Consider the following 25,957-nt stretch of genomic DNA (forward strand, 5'->3'; position numbering starts at 1 on the left):
GGTGTTTTCTGCGGCCTTTTCAGTGTTTACACAGTGATATCCGGGTGTTGGTTAATGTAAGGCTCCAATGGGGCTCCCAACATGAATTATCCAACGGTATTTATTCAAGTAATGGCGGCCCCGGGTGTTTAGATTTTGAATATTCAAATTTGGTTTTGTTAAGTGACGTTTTGTGGTTTAGGGTAAAAATGTTTAAAGTTTGTTCCTCGTATTTACAGCCGAATTATTCACAGTCTGGCGTGAGCTGTTCTGAGCATTGCAAATACAAATATTTTAGAGTATCTACAGCTAATAATGTAATAACGATATTGCCGATATAAAGATCCATCAATATGTTGATAATAAAAGTCAGCAAAGTATAGTATATCTCTGGATATACTATATCAAAAAGTATAGTATGTATAGTATATATTTACTTCTGGATACAGTATATCCAAAGTATCAAAGTATGGTATACTCTGGAGTAGATCGCATACACAGCACTAATTGTCCTGAGCGGGATATATATGAGTTTTACCGAACGTGAATACTCCAGTGCCCACACCACACTAACACTTCCTCTACGGTCGACCTCAGAAAAGTCAAGTAGGTCGACCTACGGTACGGAACAGACCTCCGTCAGCGATACGAACTGCTGTTCGCGGGCGTGGTGGTGGCGGTGAGATCACCGGCGTGTTCAGTAATACGGTAGACTTCATACCGTAATGGACGGACCAGGAGTTACCCCGTTCTCCCGTCTTCATAAAACCACACAGGGTTGAATGGAATGGAATGGAATTATCAGGAGAAAGCGCCAAGCTATTACGATTATATAGCACTTGGAAGGGGTCAGAATAAGAATTTGGGATGGGACGGGGTGGAAAGGAATGCCGCCCAACCACTTAGACGATCGGGGATTGAACGCCGACCTGCACGAAGCGAGACCGTCGCTCTACCGTCCAGCCCAAGTGGTTGAGTTCAAGTAACGATTTCTCCGACCACCTCTTAAGTTTTCTGTAGATGCTCTTGCATCTTTCTTGTCTTCCACTTCTGGCATGACTTCTCATTAACTTCGCATTGTCCACAAACATGGGGGTAGACAAGACATTTCCTGTTTCAAGTCGTAAACACAAATTAGAACGAGAATAAATCAGTGATGACCTCTGTGAGATATATAGTTCTCGTGACCTCTCGCTACAGTGACCTCACTTCTCTGTGTCCCCATGTGATAATTGAGCTACCCATCCACTGAATTGTACGAGGTGTACAGTCCAGCTTGACCAGGCAGGGCATAGTCCAGCTTGACCAGGCAGGGCATAGTCCAGCTTGACCAGGCAGGGCATAGTCCAGCTTGACCAGGCAGGGCATAGTCCAGCTTGACTAGGCAGGGCATAGTCCAGCTTGACCAGGGAACGTAGCAGTATCCCACAAAACGATTGCCAACTGGGCCTTAAATACTAGCATGGTTGGTTATGCCGGTGGCATAAACTGGCCCCTCCGCGTCTCCCTCTCCACGACGTCTTAAACAGAGTCCCATCTTAAAGTCCCTCAGCGCACGTCTCGCCGAATCCTTTCACTCATCCAAGTAGTTTATCGACTAGCCAATTACACTTCCACCCTTGATGTCATCGATTGTCTGGGGCGTTCACCTTCCGCTCAATAATGGACTTTCAGTCAATCTCGGAGGCTGTACAAAAATCGATTTGCCGGCATGAATGTATTATAAAGAGCGATGTTCCTGAACAAATCCACAAGAGCCGTGACGAGGATTCGAACCTTCGTCCGAGAGGATCTCAGACACGTCTTAATCGACTGAGCTACGACATAGTATAAGAATTGCAACCGGGAAATCAACTTGACCTACCACGGATTTGTTCATTTGATGCATCAGGCTATTGTGATTTCTGTGTGTAATATTCCTGAACACTTAACCGTTACTTATATCGTAGAAGAAGGTGAAGTGGATTGGAGGGGGGTCGGGGAAGGACTCGTCTGGGAGTCTTAAGATATTGTTGAAATTACAACTTGACAATATAATAAACTTATTACCATGACCAAATGTAATGAGACCAAACTTAGCATAATATAACCTTAACTTAACCTAACCATAGATAGGGAGTAGATAACAGCACTAATTACATAGTGGTTTTGAAGTCACTACCCAGGGGATCTCCTTCCTGAGGATAGGGCATTGTATCAAATACAATGTATCTATCCAAAGTAGATCTAACGCTTAGGGCTAGTCTCACCCAACTTTCCAATATGACACATAGAGAATATGAGAGTGTCGTAGGCCTGTTGTGGTTGGCCCTAGTGCCTCTACAGCGACTCCCTGTGATTTTCATGAAGTCTGAAATCTGCTTTTCTCACAGTGTTCAGCACTTCGTAATATTACATTTTATGGGAGATAGATGGGAAAGGAGGGAAGAGGGAAGAAGAGAGGAGGAGAGTAGGGTGCTGGGAAGGAAATCAAAGAGGTGGGAGAGAGGGAAGGTTAGGGAAGGAGTAGTGGGAGAGAGGGGAGAAAGGGTATATGTTGCGGGAGCATGTGAGAAAAGTGGAAAGGGTGGGGGAGAGAAGGAGAGAGAGAGAGAGAGAGAGAGAGAGAGAGAGAGAGAGAGAGAGAGAGAGAGAGAGAGAGAGAGAGAGAGAGAGAGAGAGAGAGAGAGAGAGAGAAAGAGAGGTGTACACCCGTGTGGCGTAAGTGGGATTGTGTGATTTTATACATGTAAACAACATTTTTCATCTTTTTAGCTCACTGAAACACCACACGAACTGTATAAAAGTTAATTTACTCCGCCTATTGTTGCTTAACTACACTGCTGAGGATACTTAGAGGCCGAATTAATTTTGAATTTTTTGGTATTTGAATCTTCTTTTGAATTTAAGAAGTAAGAGCTTTTCAGAGCGGCATAATATACTCGGAATTAAATATTAAACACCTGTAGTGCAAATGTTTTGACGGTAGCAAATAATAAAAAGAGTGAACAACCAGAATGAAACAAAAAATAACTGTTATGTATTCATGCTGGTACAATGCAGTTTGGAATTACTCTTTTTAAACTCAACGTTAACGCATTCACCCCCTACTCCCCCTCCCCACCACCGAGTTCGTGAATCAGCGCTCAGTGAGGCAACGATCAGAGCAGCAATATTATCCATTAAAACATATGTTATGCAAACGACGTAATGATATTATCAGGGTGGATGGCCGTTCATCAACAAGTGGACAGCGCCACCCACAGTGTTTGCTCTCTTTCACCACAATAAACATTGGGGGGGCCACAGTCCCCAGGATTATGTTGTTCGGGGTTAGGGGGATAGTTGTGGGTGGATGGGGGGTTTAGGGGGATAGTTGTGGGAGGGTGGGGGGGTTAGGGGGATAGTTGTGGGTGGGTGGGGGGGGTTAGGAGGATAGTTGTGGGAGGGTGGGGGGGTTAGGGGGATAGTTGTGGGTGGGTGGGGGGGTTAGGAGGATAGTTGTGGGAGGGTGCGGGGGTTTAGGGGGACGGTTGTGGAGGGGTGAGGGGAGTGGGGTTGAGGGGGAGTGGGGTAGAGCCCATTAATTCAGTTGCGTCATTATAATGGAAGTGTTGACGACAATGGTATAGGGATTTTCAAAGTGAATTACCCTCTGCTGCTAAAGGGAGTATAGCGCCATGTTATTGCGGGGTTATGTATATGTGTTGCCTATTTAGTTCTGTATTTATGTATGTATCTATAACTATATATTTGGATGTCTAAGTATGATCGAGTATGGAAGGCAGAACGCTTAAGACAAGCCTCACGCAAATTTGTCACAGTAATTGCTGTCGGGTGCATGTCCAACATGGTCAACCCAGGGTCGGTATCATTTGAAAAATGTGCCACTGCACATAGAGACACTAACGACGAATCTCACTCTAGTATCATGGATCAGCTCCATTATTATTATTATATATATATATATATATATATATATATATATATATATATATATATATATATATATATATATATATATATATATATATATATTTATATATATGAAAGTTTTGTGTTTGACGTGTCCAAGTTTGATATTCAGGATGTAACAACCTGTTTCAATAGAGATTGCATTTATATTACTTCACTAAATTTCATAACGATCTGCTTTCACACACACACACACACACACACACACACACACACACACACACACACACACACACACACACACACACACACACATCTCTCCGCATTCAGATACTGGCAACATTTCCCCAACGAATGTTCTCTATAAGAACGCCGCTAATGTTACACTTTGTACTATGAAACACATTCGTTCTCCATCAGATTTTTTCTCTCCACACTAAAGATCTACATCATAACAGCGCGAGATTTCTTTTAAATCGATTTTATTTTTTTATTTGTTCAATCTTAAGCTCAATGGTCTACGTCGTTGACTCACAACCGAGGATCCCCGGTTCGATCCCTGGGGGGGGATCAACGAGATGTTGTAATAGGTACTCGTTAAGCACAACAACCTCAAAAACAGCTTCAACAGCAGCAAAAGCAACCGGTACATCAAAAGTCACAAAAACAGCTTCAACAGAAGCTTCAGACAATAACAATAGCAGCTACAACACCGGCTATCACAAAAAGCTTCACCGACAGCTTTCCATAACAGCAACGGCTTCAACAACCCGTTTCTAAAACAGATTGAACCACAGCTACAACAACAACAACAGCTTCAAAAGCATCCGTTAAGGTTCAAACAACGGCCACAACAGCAGCTCCGTTAATAAGGCGTCTTAATAAGTAAAGTATTCCGCCTGAAGAGTGCAATAACAGTGTGTGTGGTGGCGGCCAGAGTGATCACCAGGTCCTCACCACAGATGTCTCGTAGTTACCCCCAGAGTGTCATGCGCTGTGGTGGTGTTGCTGTGGCGACGTTCTGGGGAGGGACGAGGGGTGTGTGTGTCCCCCTGGTAGCTGTGGGGGTCCATGGTGGCTGTGGGGGTTCCATGGTGGCTGTGGGGGTCCATGGTAGCTGTGGGGGTCCCATGGTAGCTGTGAGAGTCCCATGGTGGCTGTGGGGGTCCCATGATAGCTGTGGGGGTCCCATGGTAGCTGTGGGAGTCCATGGTAGCTGTGGGGGGTCCCATGGTAGCTGTGGGGACCCATGGTAGCTGTGGGGGGTCCATGGTGGCTGTGGGGGTCCCATGGTAGCTGTGGGGACCCATTGTGGCTGTGGGGGTCCATGGTGGCTGTGGTGGAGGGTCCACAGTGTTCATGTTCCATGGGGTCAAGGAAGGCAGGTATGCCGGTTACTCAGGCAGGTATGTTAGCTAGGAAGGATGGCGCGGAGATTCACTGACCACGGTCTATATCTCCTGTAGGTGCTGAGTGGAAGCTGCTGACGGATGCTGAGAAGCGACCCTTCATCGACGAGGCTAAGAGACTCAGGTGAGACCCTTAAGAACATCTTCTCTCGCTGGTTCCTCTTCCTCATAAAACACTAAAACACACACACACACACACACACACACACACACACACACACACACACACACACACACACACACACACACACAAAGTTCCATCAATTGGAGAGAATAATTCCATTCTGGCACTCCTAACTACCAGCTCTCTAATTTCCAGGTGATATAATCACTACTTACAAAATAGTAACAGAAATCTACAATATTGACAAAGTACAATTTTTTTCAAACTGCAGCTTTAAGAACAAAGGGACATAGGTTCGAACTAAGGGAACAAAGCTGGCGGAAAAAAAAAATTATAAAGTTTACACCTGCAAACAGAGTGCTTTGACAGACCACGTCAAACAAGGTGGGGGTGGAGGCCAAAGCAATCAGTAGTTTCAAAGCATCACTGGACGAAGACTACCGGGCAGACGGGACACCACGAACGTAGCTCTCACCCTGTAACTACACTTAGGTAACTACACTTAGGTAATTACACACAGCCATGCCTGCTTGGCAACTGGAGAAACAAGGCACCTGAGCGTCGTTCATATTTTTTCTCTCTCGCTGTCTCTCACTTTCACGTTATGTCTGCATCTCAGTCTATCCCAATCTCACTGTCTCTAAATGTCTCTGCATCTTTCTCTGTTCTTATTGTATCTCTCTTCATCTCTCCCTCTCATAGTCTCTCTCTCTGCCTCTGCATCTCTCCCTCTCACTGTCTCTCTCTCTCTCTCTTTCTCTCTCTCTCTCTCTCTCTCTCTCTCTCTCTCTCTCTCTCTCTCTCTCTCTCTCTCTCTCTCTCCCTCTCTCTCTCTCTCATTGATATCCTCCCTCTCACTCACACTGCCCTTCCCTCTCTCCTCTCTCTGTCTCGCTGTGTCTATCTCCCACTCTGGGCTTGTTGGAGGAGTGTGTGCAAATTTTCATTTGAAAACCAAACTATTCGTTGAAGAGCCTCAGTCTACAGCATATATACCAACCCAGACCGGTCCCAGCCCACATCACAAGCATCCCAGCCCTCATCATCCCACCTCCCCCAGCATCTTAGCCCTCATCCCCCCCCCCCCCAGCATCCCAAGCTTGGAGGTGGAATTGGCCGGGTTGTCCACAGTGGCAGCCACACCATCTGCCCCCACAATGCACCACCATGCAGGTCGAGGTGTTAGAGCAGCCGCAACAATGGGGCGGTGGAGGATGGGAGGACAATAGACTACGTGAGTGCGCATGGCCCTCATGAGTGCCGGGGTGGAGGAGGGCCAGGCGACCGTGCCACGGAGAGCTAATACCCGAGCCAACCTTGAAGGGGCCAAAAAAAAACAAAGAGTGCCTGTTGCAATTGTTTCGTGGCGTGATTTGAGCCTCGTTATGAGCCTATGATATTTTGTTCGTGCTAAACGGACGGGTTTGTTAAACGTGGGTCAGGGGTGAACGGCCTTGTTAAACGTGGGTCAGGGGTGAACGGCCTTGTTAAACGTGGGTCGATTGAGACACGAGTCGTATTATGTGATACATCTAAACACCTGACATCATAACACTCGAACACCTGACATCATACCACTTGAACACCTGACATCATGCTAACTAAACACCTGGCACAGGTGTAACTAATTTGTAAAATGGACAATCGACAATCGAATGGTCCAGGACGGACCGAAACGTCGTCGTCTCTTCATTTTCCAGTGTGTGGTTTGGTCAACATTTTTCAGCCACGTTATTGTGACTCCTCGTCTGCCCTTAATTTGTAGTCACTCGTATACCTGACTACAAATTATGTAAGCGGTAATAAATTGTCAGTTCACGGTCGTGTTAACTTATACAAGTACAGTATGTCAAGACGTTTAGGGTAGATGTGTGTGTATTGAATATTTATATTTACAACTTGTGCCTGCAGGATCGAGCTATTAGCTCTTGGACCCCGCCTTTCTTGCCGTCAAATGTCAAATGTACTCAACCCCGACTTTTTTTTCTTATCATATCTATTATATATTTCTCTGTAACACAAACACACACACACACACATAGGATGCAGCCCGTAGCGGCTATGTGACTCCCAGGTACCTATTTACTGCTAGGTGAACAGGCGCATCATGGCGAAAGAAACTATTTGTTTTTGTATCGACCAGGAATCGCGCTCCAAGCCCTTAGGACTACAGAATTCAGAGATAACACCATCAATGGAGTCCAAGAAATGTGTCAGCACTTCATTCATAAAGATGTACTGCCAGGAATCTTAGAGAAGTATTCAAAATCTGCTGACTGTAAAGCTGCCGCCCAGTTGGGCGGGTGTGCAGCAAGACTAGTAACTGTGTGACTCACTATAGATGTAAAGTGTCTTGTATAGTGACACTATAGATGTAAAGTGTCTTGTATAGTGACTGTTATGAGCCTCTTGTTGAATCATTTGTGATACTTAAGATTATTGATTTGTATATGTATTTGTGTACATGGATATATATATATATATATATATATATAGAGAGAGAGAGAGAGAGAGAGAGAGAGAGAGAGAGAGAGAGAGAGAGAGAGAGAGAGAGAGAGAGAGAGAGAGAGAGAGAGAGAGAGAGAGTGAGTTAGTACACCAAAAAATACAGATTCTTCCACATTTTACCAAGATATTATTGAGGATCATAGAACATCGTCAAGTCTCAAAAGCCTTGACCTTAGGACTGAACGTGTGCTTATATTTTACATTCATTCGAATCCAAATTGCACACCAGTTGGCCTTCTCTCACGGCTATCAGTTCAAGGTCCTCGCATCAGCGCGTTCACTGCCTGAACACTAAGCACATAACTGTTCACCAAGAGAGAGAACAGAACGGTCGAGACGGAAGAGTGAGAGAGAGAGACCAAGCCAAAATAGAATCAATACGATCCATCACTGACATTATTTTACAGGTCATGAGAAAATTACCAGGCAAAATGGCCCGGTGACCTTGTGTTTGTTGACGAGAGAAATCAGCATGTGTCCGCTTATCAGCCTTCGTTGAACGATAATGTAGATAACAGACACCACAAGTGCTGACCCATTAACACAACACTCGACATAATTTCCTGGACGTTTTCTGTCACGGTTTTTAAGATAGAAGATCTATTTATTTTCAATGGTGTATATATCATTCTTTGTCTTGGATTCCTACAGGATTGACGTTTGATCCTCGATGGTCGTATTATTTTTTTTTTTCTACCTGCCACATTTCTTGCCGGTTATCATTTATAATGATAACCAACATATATGCACTTCCGTTTAAGTGGTTACACACACCGTCCCTAATGTTGTTTTTTATTTAGCTACTTATAACGAAATGTCCATGTAGCACTGGCTATGGTGAGCCCGTAATCACAAACGTCCCTTCACTTGGTTCTTATATCCCAGCTCATAGTGTGATGTCACCATACCTTCCAAGTGCTATAGAGCCAAAAGTGGCTTATCGTTTTATCTTGATAATTTTACCTTTTTGGTCTACTTATCTCCTTGCAAATGACAGTCAAAATTAGTAAAGTGTCGTCACAAGTGCTCAATATTTACCACCATTAACAGGGGGGGGGTACGTCCACCCCCCCCCCCTTTAGCCTTTAACAGTCATTAACCCTAGGCCTTAATGTAAGTCTCTTCAAACGTTATCAGTGAGGGAACAATTGTACAATCTATCTAGAGTTCAGCCAGCTGGCCAACTACGCAAATTCAAAATACACACACACAATACATACATATATATATATATATATATATATATATATATATATATATATATATATATATATATATATATATATATATATATATAAACGTGACCACTGTGACTACCCTATCAATGATAGTCTATCCTAGTGTTCAATCCTCTCCTCGGGCTCCACTTTTCCATCTATCCTTCCCTGGTATCCTTTTGTTTACTCTCATATCTGTAGCCGTCATGTTTGTTACTCCTCCTGCCGATTGATTGATGAAGATTAAGCCACCCAAAAGGTGGCACGGGCATGAATAGCCCGTAAGTGGTGGCCGTTTTGAGCCATTAGCTGATAATGGAGATCTGTGAAGGTGCTCCTGCACCCTGCGTAACGGGAGATGTCTCCCGTGTCGTCCTCCTACCCACTCTACTATGTCTTAATTGGATCACAACAGGCTCTAGCCAGAGCCCTCATAGAGCTAGACGTACCATAAAACTAACGCACCATAGAGCTAGAGACACCATAAACGTGCCTCTATAGAGCCCCTCATGTCTTCCCACCTGGTTTATAGTTGGCTGCTGAAAGGTCTGTATGAAAAATATGAAATGATCGAAATAAAATTAAAATAAAAAAATACTTGGCAACTATTATGCAAATCAGGTAATAACGGAACACACAGTTCACTGGGTGCTCAACAAGGTAGGGGGTCGCACTCAAATTAGCAGGTATTATGAAAAACTCCCTTCTCTCTCTCTCTCTCTCTCTCTCTCTCTCTCTCTCTCTCTCTCTCTCTCTCTCTCTCTCTCTCTCTCTCTCTCTCTCTCTCTCTCTCTCTCTCTCTCATACATCGAATACATCCCACAGCTGTATGCTCGACGTCGAATTCCTCTGGATGTTGATTACTGGTGTCAGCTCTCAAAAGAACACAACCTCAATCATATATTATATATATATTATTTCTCTGTTCTTTTGGTTAGGAACCCAATATTCAGATCTAGTAGTAAAACCATCGGTCAGTGTGACGGTGGTCGTCACTCAGCCTGGTTACCTTGAGGTGCTTCCGGGGCTTAGCGTCCCCGCGGCCCGGTCGTCGACCAGGCCTCCTGGTTGCTGAACTGATCAACCAGTAGATCTTACAAGCCTGGATAGGGCTTGTAAGGAGTGATCAGGGGTGTGCAGATGACGAGGGATGGAACAGAGTGAGATGGATAGAAAAACATCTGGTGCTAGTTACCCGTCCCGGCCCACTGGTGTCTTCAGGGCAACGGCGCTACGGGATAGGGAGGGAGGGAGAGGTGAGGGGGTGGAGAGGGGGGAGAGGGGGAGAGAGAGAGGTGAGGGGGGGGGGGGAGAGGGGAAGAGAGAGAGAGAGAGAGAGAGAGAGAGAGAGAGAGAGAGAGAGAGAGAGAGAGAGAGAGAGAGAGAGAGAGAGAGAGAGAGAGAGAGAGAGAGAGAGAGAGAGACAGACAGACAGACAGACAGACAGACAGACAGACAGACAGAGTGGGGTGGGGGGGGGGGGGTGTAAAAAAAAAAGGAGGCCTGGTCAAGGACCGATTTCGTTGGTCCGATTTCGTCGGACGATTTTCGAGGTCGATTTCGGAGCTTAGCGTCCCCCGCTTAGCGTCCGCGGGGACGCTAAGCCCCGAAATCATCTCAAGATAACCTTCCCCTTATGGTGTAGACGCCTCCTGGTCTCATTTCTCCCTTGCTCATCTTCCTTACACCTGCTGAGATTGAATTCAAACCACCATTTGTTTGCCAACTCCTGGTGTTGAGCGTCCTCCTGTAATTTTCTGCAGTACTTCTCTCATGTTTACATTTCTAAACAGCTTTGCGTCACGTGCAAACTTTGACATGTACGAGCTCACTCCTACATGGAGGTCGGTCGCATAAATTAGGGAAAGCAGCGGACCCAGGATCGAGCCTCGTGGGACCCCTACTTGTTACATTTCGCCTGCTTGGGACCTCTTCTCAGCCTTGTACACCAGTCTCTAATGCGGCACAGTGTCAAATGCTTCTTGAAAACCTGGTGGTGGTGGTGGTGGTAGTGGCTGTAGTTGTGGTGGTAGTGGTGATAGTAGTGGTGGCTATAGTGGTAGTAGATGGTGCCGGGTAGAGAACAGTTGTAGTGGCAAAGGAGAACGCCAGGTGAACCGTGGCTCCACATAAAGCTTGCCCAGCCCCACAGAGCCACATATTTAGTGCCACATCATGGCATCAGGAAAAGCTATCAGTGGATTAGGTGAACAAACAATCGTTCGTTCACACAATCTTCTCTAGTTCTGTGTAGTCATACTACGTCCTGAAACACACGATGTGCCAGTGTTCATTTGTGTTCAAAGTTACAACCTTGAGACAATGTATATAGATCATTAATGTATGCCAAACCGAGAGTACAGAAGACACTTTACGCAACATGGGTTAGAGTCTTCACAGTTGGGGACAGGAAGCCTGTTTTTTTGCAATTTTGAATAACCTCCCCCCCCCCCTTCCCCCACCTCATTTTGCCTGATGATTTTTATTCCAACTTGATTTTGGAGTTTATGTCTTGAGTATAAACCTTAGACTTGAGGTTTCTTTATCCTCAGTGAAGACCAAATGTCCACGTCAATGATCACGTCAAGAGAATATCTGCAACGACTCCAGAACATACATTGGAAACAATTGCCGGTTATCGACATGAGGAATTTCCGTGTTTGGGGCCCCCCCAGTCCCACCAGAGCCTGCCTCACAAGATGAAAGAGATAGTTATCAGGAGATAATGGCACTGGGTAACAAGATCAGCTGATAACGCTGGCTTGGTGTTGTGGTGTTATGGTTGGCTGGTGTTGTGGTGCGGTGTTGTGGTGTTGTGGTGTTATGGTTGGCTGGTGTTGTGGTGGTGTTGGACGATGCTGTGGTGGTGGTGTTATATTTGTTTTGTTTTTTGGTTGCGGGTTGGATGGGGATGAACGTATGCTGTGTGTGTGTGTGTGTGTGTGTGTGTGTGTGTGTGTGTGTGTGTGTGTGTGTGTGTGTGTGTGTGTGTGTGTATGCTCCTGCTTGGCTGTATTTCCTCTACTAAGCTCCAAGGCCTCCAAATGTTATATATATATATATATATATATATATATATATATATATATATATATATATATATATATATATATATATATATAACTTTGGTTGTACAATAATTAAAGCTGTCATACATGGTCCAATTGGCCTTCTGCCCTTTCATGTTTGGGTTCTTTTGCCCTTGTTGTAATAACAGATTAACAAACTGCTGCTCAAACGAGAACAAACGGGCCAGTTGTTCACACTGTCTCCACAACGGAACAACAGGGAAAGAGAGGAGACTCTCACTCGCGTGAAGAACAGCACGACAAACAAAACAGATGATGTTATGCGCACCCGGAGAACTGAGTGTTGGGTGAACAATGAGGTGAAGGTAGGAATCACACACACAGAGATCACACTAACGTGATGCATCAAATGAACAAATCCACAAGGGCCGTGACGAGGATTCGAACCTGCGTCGAAGGTAGGAACGTGCGCCGGAGAAGACACCAGCGGCAGAGGACAAGGTCTTGCTCCGGGCCGCCCAGACAACAGTAACGCTCACCCGTCAAAGAGATTGTCTGCACACGCCACAACAGCTTGCGTGGAAGTGTATTAGTGTGTGCCTTAAACAGTTCTGGAAAGCGGAGAGAAAGACAGAGAGAGAAACAGAGAGAACCTCTATCAACACCGTGATGTTGGTGGACTAACTCTTACGTACAAGGCAAACATTTTCAAAGTTCTGCACCTAACCCAACTTCGTGGACAACCAGTAGTTGGCACCCGTAACACAAGCCGCTCTCTGTCATCAACAGCCTCATACTGGAACTGCCTTTCTCAAGAACATTACTCCATCAGTACTCTTAAGCTGACTCGAATCTGGAAGTTGTTCGCTCAAAAGGTTGATACTCGGGCGATCAAGTCAGCCGATCACATGAAGGTTCTGCCTGCACATAGTTGGCTTCTGGCTCATCCTGTTCCTTATATGATTGTTACACAGATTGAAATAATATTCTTAATTCCAATTATAATCTCATGAAATGAGTCTCTAGGCGCAGGCTAGATACGAGCTGAGGTAGGATACCAGCTCTTGCTTGCAGTTTCACTAGGTATCCCGACTGATGGCCCTAATGAACCCTAGTATCAGTTTAAAAAAAGAGGAAGAGAAAGAACAAAAAAGGGAGAAAGAAAGAGAGAGCAAACTGAGACATTAAATGGCTGCATATTGTAAAGTGTTCCACACTGTTACCGCCCCCCCCCCCTCCCCTCTGCTTGAGATGCCTTTATTCATTCACACATAAAGCATTTCATTATGAAATATGCAAAGGGCCATAGCGAGCTAATTTGCTATTGTTACTGTACATAGCTAATTATACATTTATAATCCACCCCCCCCCCCAAACACACATACACATCCACACACACACACACAATATTTTATTTCATAATTCATTGCATTTTATCAACAGTTTAAAACATATTGTGTAACAGGCGTATAATTTGATCTCGTGCCACACACTGGAATATCTCGTGGAAGAACATTCTGACACAATTTGTAATGACAGGTGGTCAAGATATGCCAGCTGTGACAGGTGGTCAAGACATGCCACCTGTCACAGGCGGTCAAGATATGCCACCTGTCAAAGGCGGTCAAGATATGCCACCTGTAACAGGCGGTCAAGACATGCCAGCTGTGACAGGTGGTGAAGATATGCCACCTGTAACAGGCGGTCAAGATATGCCACCTGTCACAGGTGGTCAAGATATGCCACCTGTAACAGGCGGTCAAGACATGCCAGCTGTGACAGGTGGTGAAGATATGCCACCTGTAACAGGCGGTCAAGATATGCCACCTGTGACAGGTGGTCAAGACATGCCAGCTGTCACAGGCGGTCAAGACATGCCAGCTGTCACAGGCGGTCAAGACATGCCAGCTGTCACAGGCGGTCAAGACATGCCAGCTGTCACAGGCGGTCAAGACATGCCAGCTGTCACAGGCGGTCAAGATATTCCACCTGTAAACATAGGATTTCTCACTTTGTCCAGCACATTGTCCGAAGTGCGCGTTGTCACCACTTCTTCTGCTGAGACAAGAGAGTAATATAAAATCAGGCTTACAAAAGCGAAATCCCCATTTTTTTAGGGAGTAAATCAAACACAAAAGGCCTCGGGCGTTAACTCTCCTTTTCAGCCGGCCCGGGTCCGATATTCAGAGGCAAGATAATGCTACTCTAGTATGCTATTGCGGGCGAGAATTACTCTGTACCATCGACGACGCAAGACCTTAGGAGGAGATGTTCCTCGAGTCCGATGTGAGTGGCGGGGGGGAAATAAAACAAGGGCAAGGAATGGGATGACAATAGCAGCTAAATGGGCCACAATACACCCAGATGACACACAAGGGCCGAGTGATGAGCCCACAGCCATCTTTACCTTCAGTTCAGCCCCCAACACACGCACACACACACACGCACACACACACACACACACACACACACACACACACACACACACACACACACACACACACACGCGCGCGCACACACACACGCGCGCACACACGAACACGCACACGCGCACATTCACCCACACATACACACACAAAAAAGAGGGAGTATGCAGAAGTCCGTAAACTTAAGAGAAATTAGGATAAAAAAAGCAGCCTTGGCAGATTTTGAAATTGCCAAAGATTAGGTTAAGAGCTATTTACTAGAACTGGAAGTGACTAACGTTGTAGGACCTGACAGAATCTGACCGAGGATATTAACGAAGGTGCCGAAGCACTTTGCATGCCACTCGCTAAAGTGTAAAGTAAATCACTGGAGACAGGAGACCTGCCAGAAATATGGAAGACAGCTAATGTAGTCCCAATATACAAAAAAAAGGGGTAACCGGCAGGAGGCATTAAATTGCGTCTCACAGGTTTAACAGAGTTCTATGACCAGGTGAGAAACATTGAGCAAGAAAGAGAAGGGTGGGCAGACTGCATTTACTTGTTGAAACTATTGATACAGTGCCTCAAAAGAGGCTGCTGCATAAGTTGGAGAAACAGGCAGGAATAATAGGGAAGATGCTTCATTGGAGAAAGGAGTACCTTAGCAACAGATAACAGAGTTACTGTGAGGGAAGAGACTTGAGAATGGAGAAATATCACAGAGTCCCACAGGGTTCTGTACTCGGACCTATCCTATTTGTGATATACGTTAACTATCTTCCAGAAGGTAATTCATTCCTCTCAATGTTTGCTGATGCTAAAATTATTAGAAGGATTAACACAGAGAGGGATAGCAAGAGACTACAAGATGACCTAGACAGACTGAAAGAATGGTCCAGCAAATGTCTACTAGAGTCTACTCAAGCAAATATAAAGTGATTAAAATAAGTGTAGGGAGCAGAAGGCGGGATACAAGGTACCATTTGGGAGAAGAATTCCTTCAGGTATTGGGACGAGAGAAAGATCTGGGGGTTGATACCACGCCGGAACTGTCCCCTAAAACCTGCATGAAAAGGATTTCATCAGCGGCATACCTGAAACTGGCCAACATAAGAACTGCCTTTAGAAACTTGTGATAAAGATCCTTGTATACATCATATATCAGACCAGTCCTTGTGTATGCGGCTCCAGCCTGGAGTTCGTATCTAATCAAACACAAGACAAAGTTAGAAAAAAAGTTCAGAGGTATTCCACCAGACTATAGTCCCCGAGCTGAAAGGTATAAGCTACGAGGAAAGTCTACTGAAATTAAACCTCACGTCACTGAAATGACGAGTTAGGAGAGAGAGACATAATTACCACCTACAATATTTTCAGAGGAAGTAACAGAGTAGATACAGACAAATTATTTAGCACGGAAGGTAATCGCACAAGGACACAGGGGGGGGGGGGCGGGGGGAACTTTGTTTCCAAATGAGCCACAGTTTCAAACGTAGATATAATAGAGGTCAATAGGCTCAGGAACCAGTACTCCAGGTGATTGGTGGCTGAGAAGCGGGACCAAAGAGTCGAAGCTCAACCCCTGCAAGCACAACTATGTGAGTACAGTTACACTCTCTCCTGGTATATATATCTTCCTTTTTCCCCTCTTGCTAAGAGACAGGGAGAAGGGATTCATATTCCGCGAGGCATCGGGTGGATAATGTGCGAGTTATTCTCCTTGTCCGTGACCGCTCCTGCTCGTCCTTGTCCGTGTCCCCCCTCTGCTCGTCCTTGTACGTGACACCCCCCCCCTCTGCTCGTCCTTGTCCGTGACCCCACCCCTCTGCTCGTCCTTGACCGCGAGCCCTCCTGCTCGTCCTTGTACGTGTCCCTTCTGCTCGTCCTTGACCGTGACCCTTCCTGCTCGTCCTTGTACGTGACCCCCCCCCCCCTCTGCTCGTCCTTGTCCGTGTCCACTCGAGACTCTGCCTACAGCTGCTCCCCCTAAGCGAACGTAGTCAGTTGTTTTGTGTTTGTATATGTGACTTTTGTTGAAATCCTCGCCAGTTTGTGTTTTCATGGAGAGGGGGGGGGGTTAGCGAGGAGGGGCGATTCGTCTGTTGTTGGTTTGTTTAAAGTTTAAACCCCCGTGCCATCCCCTACTCTCCCTGTCGCTAAGAGGATGTTGTAGAGAGAGATTATACTGAAGAGTTCTCTAGGTAGTTTATGGTTTATTTATATTGCATTTTAGTTTTAAAAGACGAAAAACTTGCAATTTTCGAAAAGTTTCATTCATGTAAGTTTTTTTTTTTATCCTCTCCCTGTTTCCACACACACACACACACACACACACACACACACACACACACACACACACACACACACACACACACACACACCCACCCTTGCCCCGCTATACAATGTGGACTATGAGGCGCTGACTGTTGTTCTCTGTACCCCCGGGCAGGGCGCTCCACATGAAGGAACACCCTGACTACAAGTACCGTCCCAGGCGTAAGGCCAAGAGTCTGGCCAAGAAGGACAGCAGGTGGGTCCTGGTCGTTCCTCATGTGCCAAAAAAAACACACCTTTTATAACTGAATCTCATGATATATTGAACGCTGCCCAATACACTCGCCCCCTCGGGGCAAAATTAAACAAAAAATTGATATATTCGCCATGTTAGGAGTAGGGTATTGACGTGCCCTAAAAGGTTACAGTCTTTTGTTTTTCTTCAGATACCACTTCCAGCTGCCAATGTTCCCGCCCATGCTTGAGGGTCTGCGCCCCTTCTACCCTCCGCCCCACCTGTTGGCGCCCCCCGGGGGCCACGCGGGGCCACACGACAAGACTCACGGGGACCTGGCCCGCTCCCTGCTGCCTCCCCCGCCCCTCTTCTCCCCCCACCTCTCTGGTCTCCACTACCCGCACATGGACCCCGGCGTCCTCTCCAGGATGACCTCCCCCGACGCTCTGGCACTCTCCAAGCTGCCCACCTCGGAGGCCATGACACTCTCCAAGATGGCCTCCGTCGAGTCTTCCCTCTTCTCCAGGCTCACGCCTCACGATGTCTTCAGTCTATCCAGGTTATCGTCGTCGCCACTCCCGTCTCACTTGACCTCGCCTCACCTGGCCTCGTCCTCCGGATTGCCCGCATCGAGGGTCACCGCCAGTCTCAACCATTCCGGTCTATCCTCTCCGATCCCCCATCCGGCGTCTCCGAACTTGGCGCCCTCCAGCCTGGCGTCCCCGGTGCCCAAGTACCCGTCCGAGGTCTCCGCCACAAGTGTTCTTTCCAGACTGCCGCTGGATAACCCCTACCTGGGGCTGTCGGCGCGCGAGCTGGAACATCTCCGGTTCCAGCAGCTCCACACGCTGGAGAGGGAGAGGAGGATGAGGGAGGAGCTGGCCGTCTCTCCGCCTCTCTCCAGAAGCCGGTCGCCTTCGCCGTTCAGCCCGAGGATTGATGTCGACAGTCGTTCTCGGGAGTCCAGTCCTGAGAGAAGCCCAAACGAGACCGATCCAGCGGCTGGAGACGGCGAAATGCGGAGAATTTGTGACGTTGGCGGCCGTGATGAAGACCCAGACGTGTCCAACAGCGATGATTCGAGAGCTTTCGTCAGGTATGGAGAGAGGAAGCTCTCTGAAGCCGCGCCTGACTCCCCCAGCGACAGGTGCCCCGCGCCCTCCCCGCCAGGCGCACTGCGCCTCCCGCACCCTTTCTACCCCGCCGCCGCCCTCGCCACCAGCATCTACTCCTCCACGGCCCCGCACCACTCCGTCGTCGCTTCAGCAGCAGATATGGCCAGTAGGTAGCACACTCTTCTCAACCTGTTTATAATTATACGAATTATTTTCAGATTCACGACATTGCCACCAATCGGTCCGGGAATCACTCGGCTCACCACTGCGCTCCTTAGATACGTTCATAGCCGATACTGCGATACAATTTAATACCAAGGAACACTTGCATTCGGCCCGCAAATCATAAAAAATACTTAGACCAATGCACAAATAAAATAAGATATATTATTAAAGCACTTCAGACAGCATTACTAATCTCTACGATACTTGAAGAATCTCGTATAGTGTTGCCAGCCGCTATAGATTCTGAATATAGCTAACGTTACAAACGTAACCTACGACTAGAAGTGCGTTGGCTCGGAACGTAAAGAGTCTGACGCTAATATTACCAACCGGTCCTCGTATACACTCCTTAACGTCTTCACCGACCAATAGTAACCCAGGGAAGGTCACGGCGTTCACAGTTGTGGGCTCTCGCTCACGAACGATGATTAGTCTTTATAACGACCTGTTGGCGTCATCCTATGAGCCACTTTGAAAAATAGTGGCTCACTAATATCCACTTTTTTCGGTTGCATCGGTATCTTAGGTTAGGTGGGGTGCTTGAGTTCGTGCATTTCTGGTTAGGTTAGCACTATTTTGTACGTTGTGGCAGATCAAGAGAATAGGGATGCTGTAACGATGCAGTTTAGCTTAGTGTTATCTTAATTTTCATCTTATTCTTACATTTCAATTTATTCTGACCTATTTTTTTTTCTTACATGCATCTCACCCTCTTACTTCATTTATGTCTCTCTCCTACTCTCTTTCTATTACCCGACTTGATAACGATCCAGGATGGACCGAAACGTCCGCCCTGGATCGCCCTAGACTTTTTTTTTTCTTCATTTTTTGATGTGTATGTTTAGACACAACATGTATACTCAGTCACCTAATCACATTAGCTCGCTGAAATTTAGCTGCAAACACAAAGACAAGTCTTAAGCCGAGCTATGGGAAGGGAAAGCTCTAAAGCCAGCTAACACGAGACAGGTTCCTCCTGTACTAAGTTGTGTGCACATAAGTGTTGTACTTACCTTCACTGCTCAGCGAGATGGTGTAGGTTCACTGTATCCAGTATGCCATCTGCTTGTAAGGACCGCAATGTCTTTTGCGGTCTCCATATTGCTCAATATTGTCTTAAACTAATAACCCTTATATTATGGCTAAGCCTTAAAACTCACTTTTTTTTTATAAAGCTTTAAGAGTTAATGTTTATTTTGTCTAACCACTTATTTAATTAGGGTTAAAAATCCCTTTACAATCATTTTCGTCTTATTTTCAGCATGTTTCAAAGATCACTATAGTTACGTGTTTTCTAAACATAGCCATGAACGTGCTTCCACTCGCATAATTCCCTTACAATGGTAACGTCACTGGGATACGCTCGTTATACGGTATTTGTCATATCACTATACTCAAGTCAATCACTAAAAACATCCGAGTACACAGTATATCATTAGAATGTATCACTAACAACGTCCGGGCAAAGCACAAGATATCACTAGAATGTATCACTAACAACGTCCGGGCAAAGCACAAGATATCACTAGAATGTATCACTAACAACGTCCGGGCAAAGCACAAGATATCACTAGAATGTATCACTAAAAGCATCTGGGTATATAGTACATCACCAGAATATTCAATATGCCCCTAAACCATCACTATGGGAGCACTTTTGTGTATTAATGATAGTCACCATATTTTCAGCGGTTCACTATAGTGGTTTGTGCATATATCAATATATCACTGCTTAATCATCACTATAATTATATTTTTTTTCAAACTTTATATATTTATATATATAAAATACACCACCACACAATTTCCACTATTGTCACTATATTATCTGGATAACACTAGGAATGGGTTTGATGTTCCGCAAAGCACTGTACAATTCTATCTTTATCACAGTATTTTCAACTTTATCACTATATCACGACACTATTACAGATATACACATCACCGGAATTATTTACGCCATTGCAATGTGAGTTCGTGATGTCACTATTTCTTATCTGACTCCCTGTCACCATAAACATTACAGACTCACCCCATTGTTCAACACACACACTGCCTCCTACAATAACATCACCACATCCCAGCACCATTCTTATTATAACTCACACTACCTCATTCGTCCGCACCACAACTCGTAATAACATCACCATACCTCACTGCCACACCCCCCCTCATACAACAATTAACCATCACCTCTCTTAACCACACACTCACACCCCTCACAACCATCTCCTTTCACAGCCTCTCCACCAGTCTCCTCACAATCACACCTCACTGCCACTCAGGCACCTCATCCTCCCCCCAACTCACACCTCATCACCGCCTGTCACTACTACACTTCTCACCCCTTCGCTAATTTCTACCACAACCCCCTCACTACCACACCTAGCACCCCCCAATCGCTACCTCCTACCACACCTAGCACCCCCCAATCGCTACCTCCTACCACACCTAGCACCCCCCAATCGCTACCTCCTACCACACCTAGCACCCCCCAATCGCTACCTCCTACCACACCTAGCACCCCCTAATCGCTACCTCCTACCACACCTCGCCGCCCCTCGCCGCCCCTCGCCGCCCCTCCCTCACTACCCCACCTCACCACTCACTACCATAGGGACCAACACCACCCACTCACGACTCAGCAAAGGCGTGCAAAGGAGTGGACACACCTGTAAAGCTCGCCCGGTGAAACATAGGGGAACGAGCAGCTGGTCTAACAAGTGTCGTTTGTAAACACACTTCCAGTCCGCAGTTGCCGCGATTTATTTTTATATAATTGTCATTATTATTATTATTATCCCGAGGGATATATATACACAGGGATATATATCCCTTTTATCGATATATATTCCTTGTGAGTTTACGTTAGTGGTGGGTTAAGTTCACGCGGTGAAGTGTATGTAAGATGGTTGGTCAGTAAGCTCGCGACGAGGCGTTATTAACCCTCCAGAGGATGAATGGCTACATGCCTATCACTAAATTTATAATATTATTATTAATTTGTAACTCCAAGCCGCCGTTTAATTATTATTGAAGGGCTAGATCGCAATGTTATTATTAATATTATTATTGTAGTCATTTTGTTTTGTTTATTCTAAATAGAATTTACACATATGACTGTCTATCTTCCACACCATCAGCATCATCACATAATAACTGGCTACCTCACTCATCCTCGTCACAACTCGTAATAACATCACACCTCACCACAACCCTTCCCACTACCACACCAGACCACCACCTCCCGCCAAACACACACCGAAACTACGACGTTGGTACAACGTTCGAACAAGTTTTAACACTTCCTAACCAGTTATAACAACCAATATAACTAGTTGTAACAACGTTCTAATACGTCATAAACACGTTAAGCCAAGATTTAACAACTTTATTACAAGTTGTAACAAGCGGAAAATAAAGACAGTTTTGGTTTGTGTTTCCAGGGCTCTTACAACCACACACACACATACCTCACATCCACACACACACACACATACCACAACCATCTCATGTCACAGCCACCACCTCTCAACCAGCCTCTTCACCATTATAGGAAGCTTCAACGGCATTTTTTCCCCTACAATTATTTGTAGTAAAGATGTTGAGAGGGAAGGAGGTTGAATCTGTAGTTTGACTGAGACATAAATACTCACTATGGGATGAGACTGCTCAAGCTATTCTCGCCCTTTTTGCTCAACATTCTGGTTGATAAGTTCGAGTGGTTGAAGTGAACATTTGTTAAATTTTTGGGGGTCTCCAGACTGATGCTTAAATGACCTTCTGTTAGGATAATATTGTTATTTGTTCACCGCGTCTGGGGAGCTGCATAGTTCTTGATATCTTCTTGATCTCAGAGCCAGTACTTGTAGCACACTGAATGAACTCTATACTTGTAGCTCACTGAATGAACTCTATACTTGTAGCACACTGAATGAACTTTATACTTGTAGCTCACTGAATGAAATCTACACTTGTAGCACACTGAATGAACTTTATACTTGTAGCACACTGAATGAACTTTATACTTGTAGCTCACTGAATGAACTCTATACTTGTAGCACACTGAATGAACTTTATACTTGTAGCACACTGAATGAACTCTATACTTGTAGCTCACTGAATGAACTCTATACTTGTAGCACACTGAATGAACTTTATACTTGTAGCTCACTGAATGAACTTTATACTTGTAGCTCACTGAATGAACTCTATACTTGTAGCACACTGAATGAACTTTATACTTGTAGCTCACTGAATGAAATCTACACTTGTAGCACACTGAATGAACTTTATACTTGTAGCTCACTGAATGAACTCTATACTTGTAGCTCACTGAATGAAATCTACACTTGTAGCACACTGAATGAACTTTATACTTGTAGCTCACTGAATGAACTCTATACTTGTAGCACACTGAATGAACTTTATACTTGTAGCTCACTGAATGAACTCTACACTTGTAGCACACTGAATGAACCTTATACTTTCAGCATACTGAGTGAACTCTGTGCCTTCAGCATACCGAATAAACGCTGTAACGTTCGGAATACTGAATGAACTCTGTGGCTTTAGCAATATAATATTTTCACGACGACACAAGCTCTCTCGGAAAAGCAATATTGATTTAAATAAATGCTAACATGGACGGACAAGTTATACGTAATTTTGTTTTCATTGAACGAGGAAATAAAACAGTGCAAAAATGAGATCAATAAACGCATTAGACACGTGCCACCTAATATAAAAAAAAATATATATCTAAAAAAATCGAGAAAACTCCAAAAATAATCCGTTGGTCCTCAAGTTGTCTTTCATCGAACAGCTTAAGAGTATATTGTTGAACGTACCAATAAACTGTCCTTCGGAAAATTTGCATATTGCGTTCATTGACATGCATCCAGAATTTCACTTGGTAAATTTTGCTATTATAAATATCAAGGAATATCGACAAATGTTCCACAAACAGCGAAATCTCGAGTTTCAGCTTCGATAATATTCTCAGAGGTGAATATTATCAAGTGGGAATATTATAAGAGGGGGCAGATATTATCAAAATAAAATATTATCAGGAATATATACTATCAGAGAGAATATTGTCAAATGAGAAATCACAATAGCACGAGGCATCAAATGAACAATTCTTTTTGACCATGTCGTAGCTCAGTCGATTAAGGCAGCGTCAAGGATCTTCTCGGACGTTGGTTCGAACCCTCGTCACGGCCCTTGTGGATTTGTTCATTGTCAAATGAGTAATATTATCAAAGGGGGAATATTACAAGGAGAGAATATTACCAAAGTGGAAATATCAGGCGAGGTATATTATAAAGGGGGAAATATTATTAGGATGAATATTGTCAAGGAGAATATTATCATGAAGGGAATAATGTCAGAGAGGAAAACAATATTAAAGGGAAGTGTAAACCTAGGCAAAACGGGGCATTTGCAGTTTACTCTGAAATATTTCTGATCCGCAGATCTTGGCTTTTCCTGCGCGCTTCTAGCGACTTTCAGGCTACAGTCTCTCGTGAGATACAGCATCCGGGAGGTTCTGTAGGAGAATCTGTCTTACTGTAGCTGCTGTATTTCAGTCGATTCCCCTCGAGACTCCCGGTGACTGTAGTATTGAGGTGTCTTACATAAGCGGTCGATAATTGTAATTATATTAAATTACCTTACCAATCATGTCTAATATTTTTTATAGTTTAGTAATGTTAAAGTTATTAAATATAGTATTTATTTAATAAGTAATAAAAATGTCTTCTCACAGACATAACAACATAGGATGAAAACGCACACTTATTTATTTGTGTGTGTGTATATATATATATATATATATATATATATATATATATATATATATATATATATATATATATATATATATATATATATATATATATATATATAGTTACCCCCAGAGTTACTGCTGGGGGTAACTCTGGAAGCCTGCGTCACCTAGACTGGTCATATATTAATGTGTGTCTCGATAGCGCCTCCTTCACCTTTCTTCTCTTCCCGAAACAGGAAATTACTTCAGCAGCTGCGTGTACCCGTCGGGGGGCTCAGTGGGCTACCCTCACGACCCGAGGGCCGCCCTCTCCTACTTTCTGGTGCGGCCTGAGGCCAAGTACCTCTCTTCCCCAGCCCTCACGCCCTCGTTAACGCCCACGCTGACCTCCGCGTCACCGCCCTCGGTCGTCCAGTGATAGGTCGGCGGTGACTATATCTCCCTTCGCGCTTAAACGGGTCCGCCAGGGCCCTCTATGCGGTCGGCTGCACCAGGGCCCGCTATGGAGCCGGCCGCACCAGGGCCCTCTATGGAGCTGGCCGCACCAGGGCCGTCTATGCGGCCGGCTGCACCAGGGTCGTCTACGGAGCCGGCCGCACCAGGGCCGTTTATGGGGCCGGCCGCACCAGGGTCGTCTATGGGGCCGGCCGCACCAGGGCCGTCTACGGGGCCGGCTGCACCAGGGCCTTCTACGGGGCCGGCTGCACCAGGGCCCTCTACGGGGCCGGCCGCACCAGGGCCCTCTACAGGGCTGGCCACACCAGCCTGCAGTGAGGCAGCAATAGCAGCTTCATCTCAGCGTCGGCCGCGCGTCTTACGAAGACGACGACACAGTTCGGGAGCGCATTTCCCGGTGTAGTTAACATTGCGAGTCAAAAAAATTATGTTTAAAAATCCGCTCAGCGGTGCTCAGGCAAACACTGTGGCTTCGCCGGGCTGTATTCTATCTAACCCGGCAGAAACGTGGATATATTTGTATATCATAAATACACAGATATAATCCACAGCTACATCTGTATCAAAGCACAATACCTGTTTTGTGTCACATATAGGCATTATAGACACAATAGCTGTGTATTGTAGCGTGGATCGACTTTATAGAATACAGCAGTGTTGCGATACACTTGAAGATGGCGTAGATACATCGCCTGTGTATTGATGTTATTTTATTTTATTTTATGTTTTGGCACAAAAATAAAAAAATAGATTTATATTATCGTAAATAATGTGCAATATTTTCCGATCTTACGTAACCGTAGTAATGTTAGATGTAATAATTCTATATTAATATCGGTATTGTAATAAATTATTATCATATTGTGGTACTAATAAGATATAGCCTCTCTCCGTCAGTGTGTTGGTGGTATGCAGATCTTAAACACGACTTTCTCTCACTCCTTCCCCCCCTATGTATTACGGGCTCACCATAGCCCGTGCTACTTGGAACTTTTTGTTCCAATCTTAAACAACAACAACAACAACCCTTATGAGTATCAACCGTTTTCATTCAGGTGCAATATTTCCTGTTCTTAAAAAAAAATGTGTCCCTAAAAATACATTGTTCCCTTTAAAAAGGTTTTTCCATCTTTCATTTTCAGAACTTTTTATTTTTCTCGCTCTGCTAACATCTTCTCTACTTTCTCAAAGTTCATTACCTATTTTATTTAAAAATAATGTGCATCCTTTATTGCTAATTAGACTTTTTTATTGCAAAAAAATTTTAGGGCATTTATTTCGTTAAGGTTCCAT

The 25,957-nt window shown here is 44.9% G+C and overlaps 1 protein-coding gene across 1 annotated transcript in view; it reads left to right on the top strand.

Moving 5' to 3' along the window:
• LOC123765078 (transcription factor Sox-2) overlaps positions 1 to 25,957 on the top strand; it is a 46,047-nt gene that overhangs the window by 18,992 nt on the left and 1,098 nt on the right. The window contains exons 2-5 of the mRNA XM_045753511.2: positions 5,340 to 5,406; positions 17,018 to 17,098; positions 17,289 to 18,358; positions 24,445 to 25,957. The exon at positions 24,445 to 25,957 is cut by the window's right edge and continues 1,098 nt beyond it. Of these exons, the coding sequence (XP_045609467.2) occupies positions 5,340 to 5,406; positions 17,018 to 17,098; positions 17,289 to 18,358; positions 24,445 to 24,626 (1,400 nt within the window). The 3' untranslated portion in view covers positions 24,627 to 25,957. The remainder of the gene's footprint in view (positions 1 to 5,339; positions 5,407 to 17,017; positions 17,099 to 17,288; positions 18,359 to 24,444) is intronic.

This window comes from Procambarus clarkii, chromosome 29 (genome assembly GCF_040958095.1).
Source record: "Procambarus clarkii isolate CNS0578487 chromosome 29, FALCON_Pclarkii_2.0, whole genome shotgun sequence".
NCBI classification, from domain to species: Eukaryota; Metazoa; Arthropoda; class Malacostraca; order Decapoda; family Cambaridae; genus Procambarus; species Procambarus clarkii.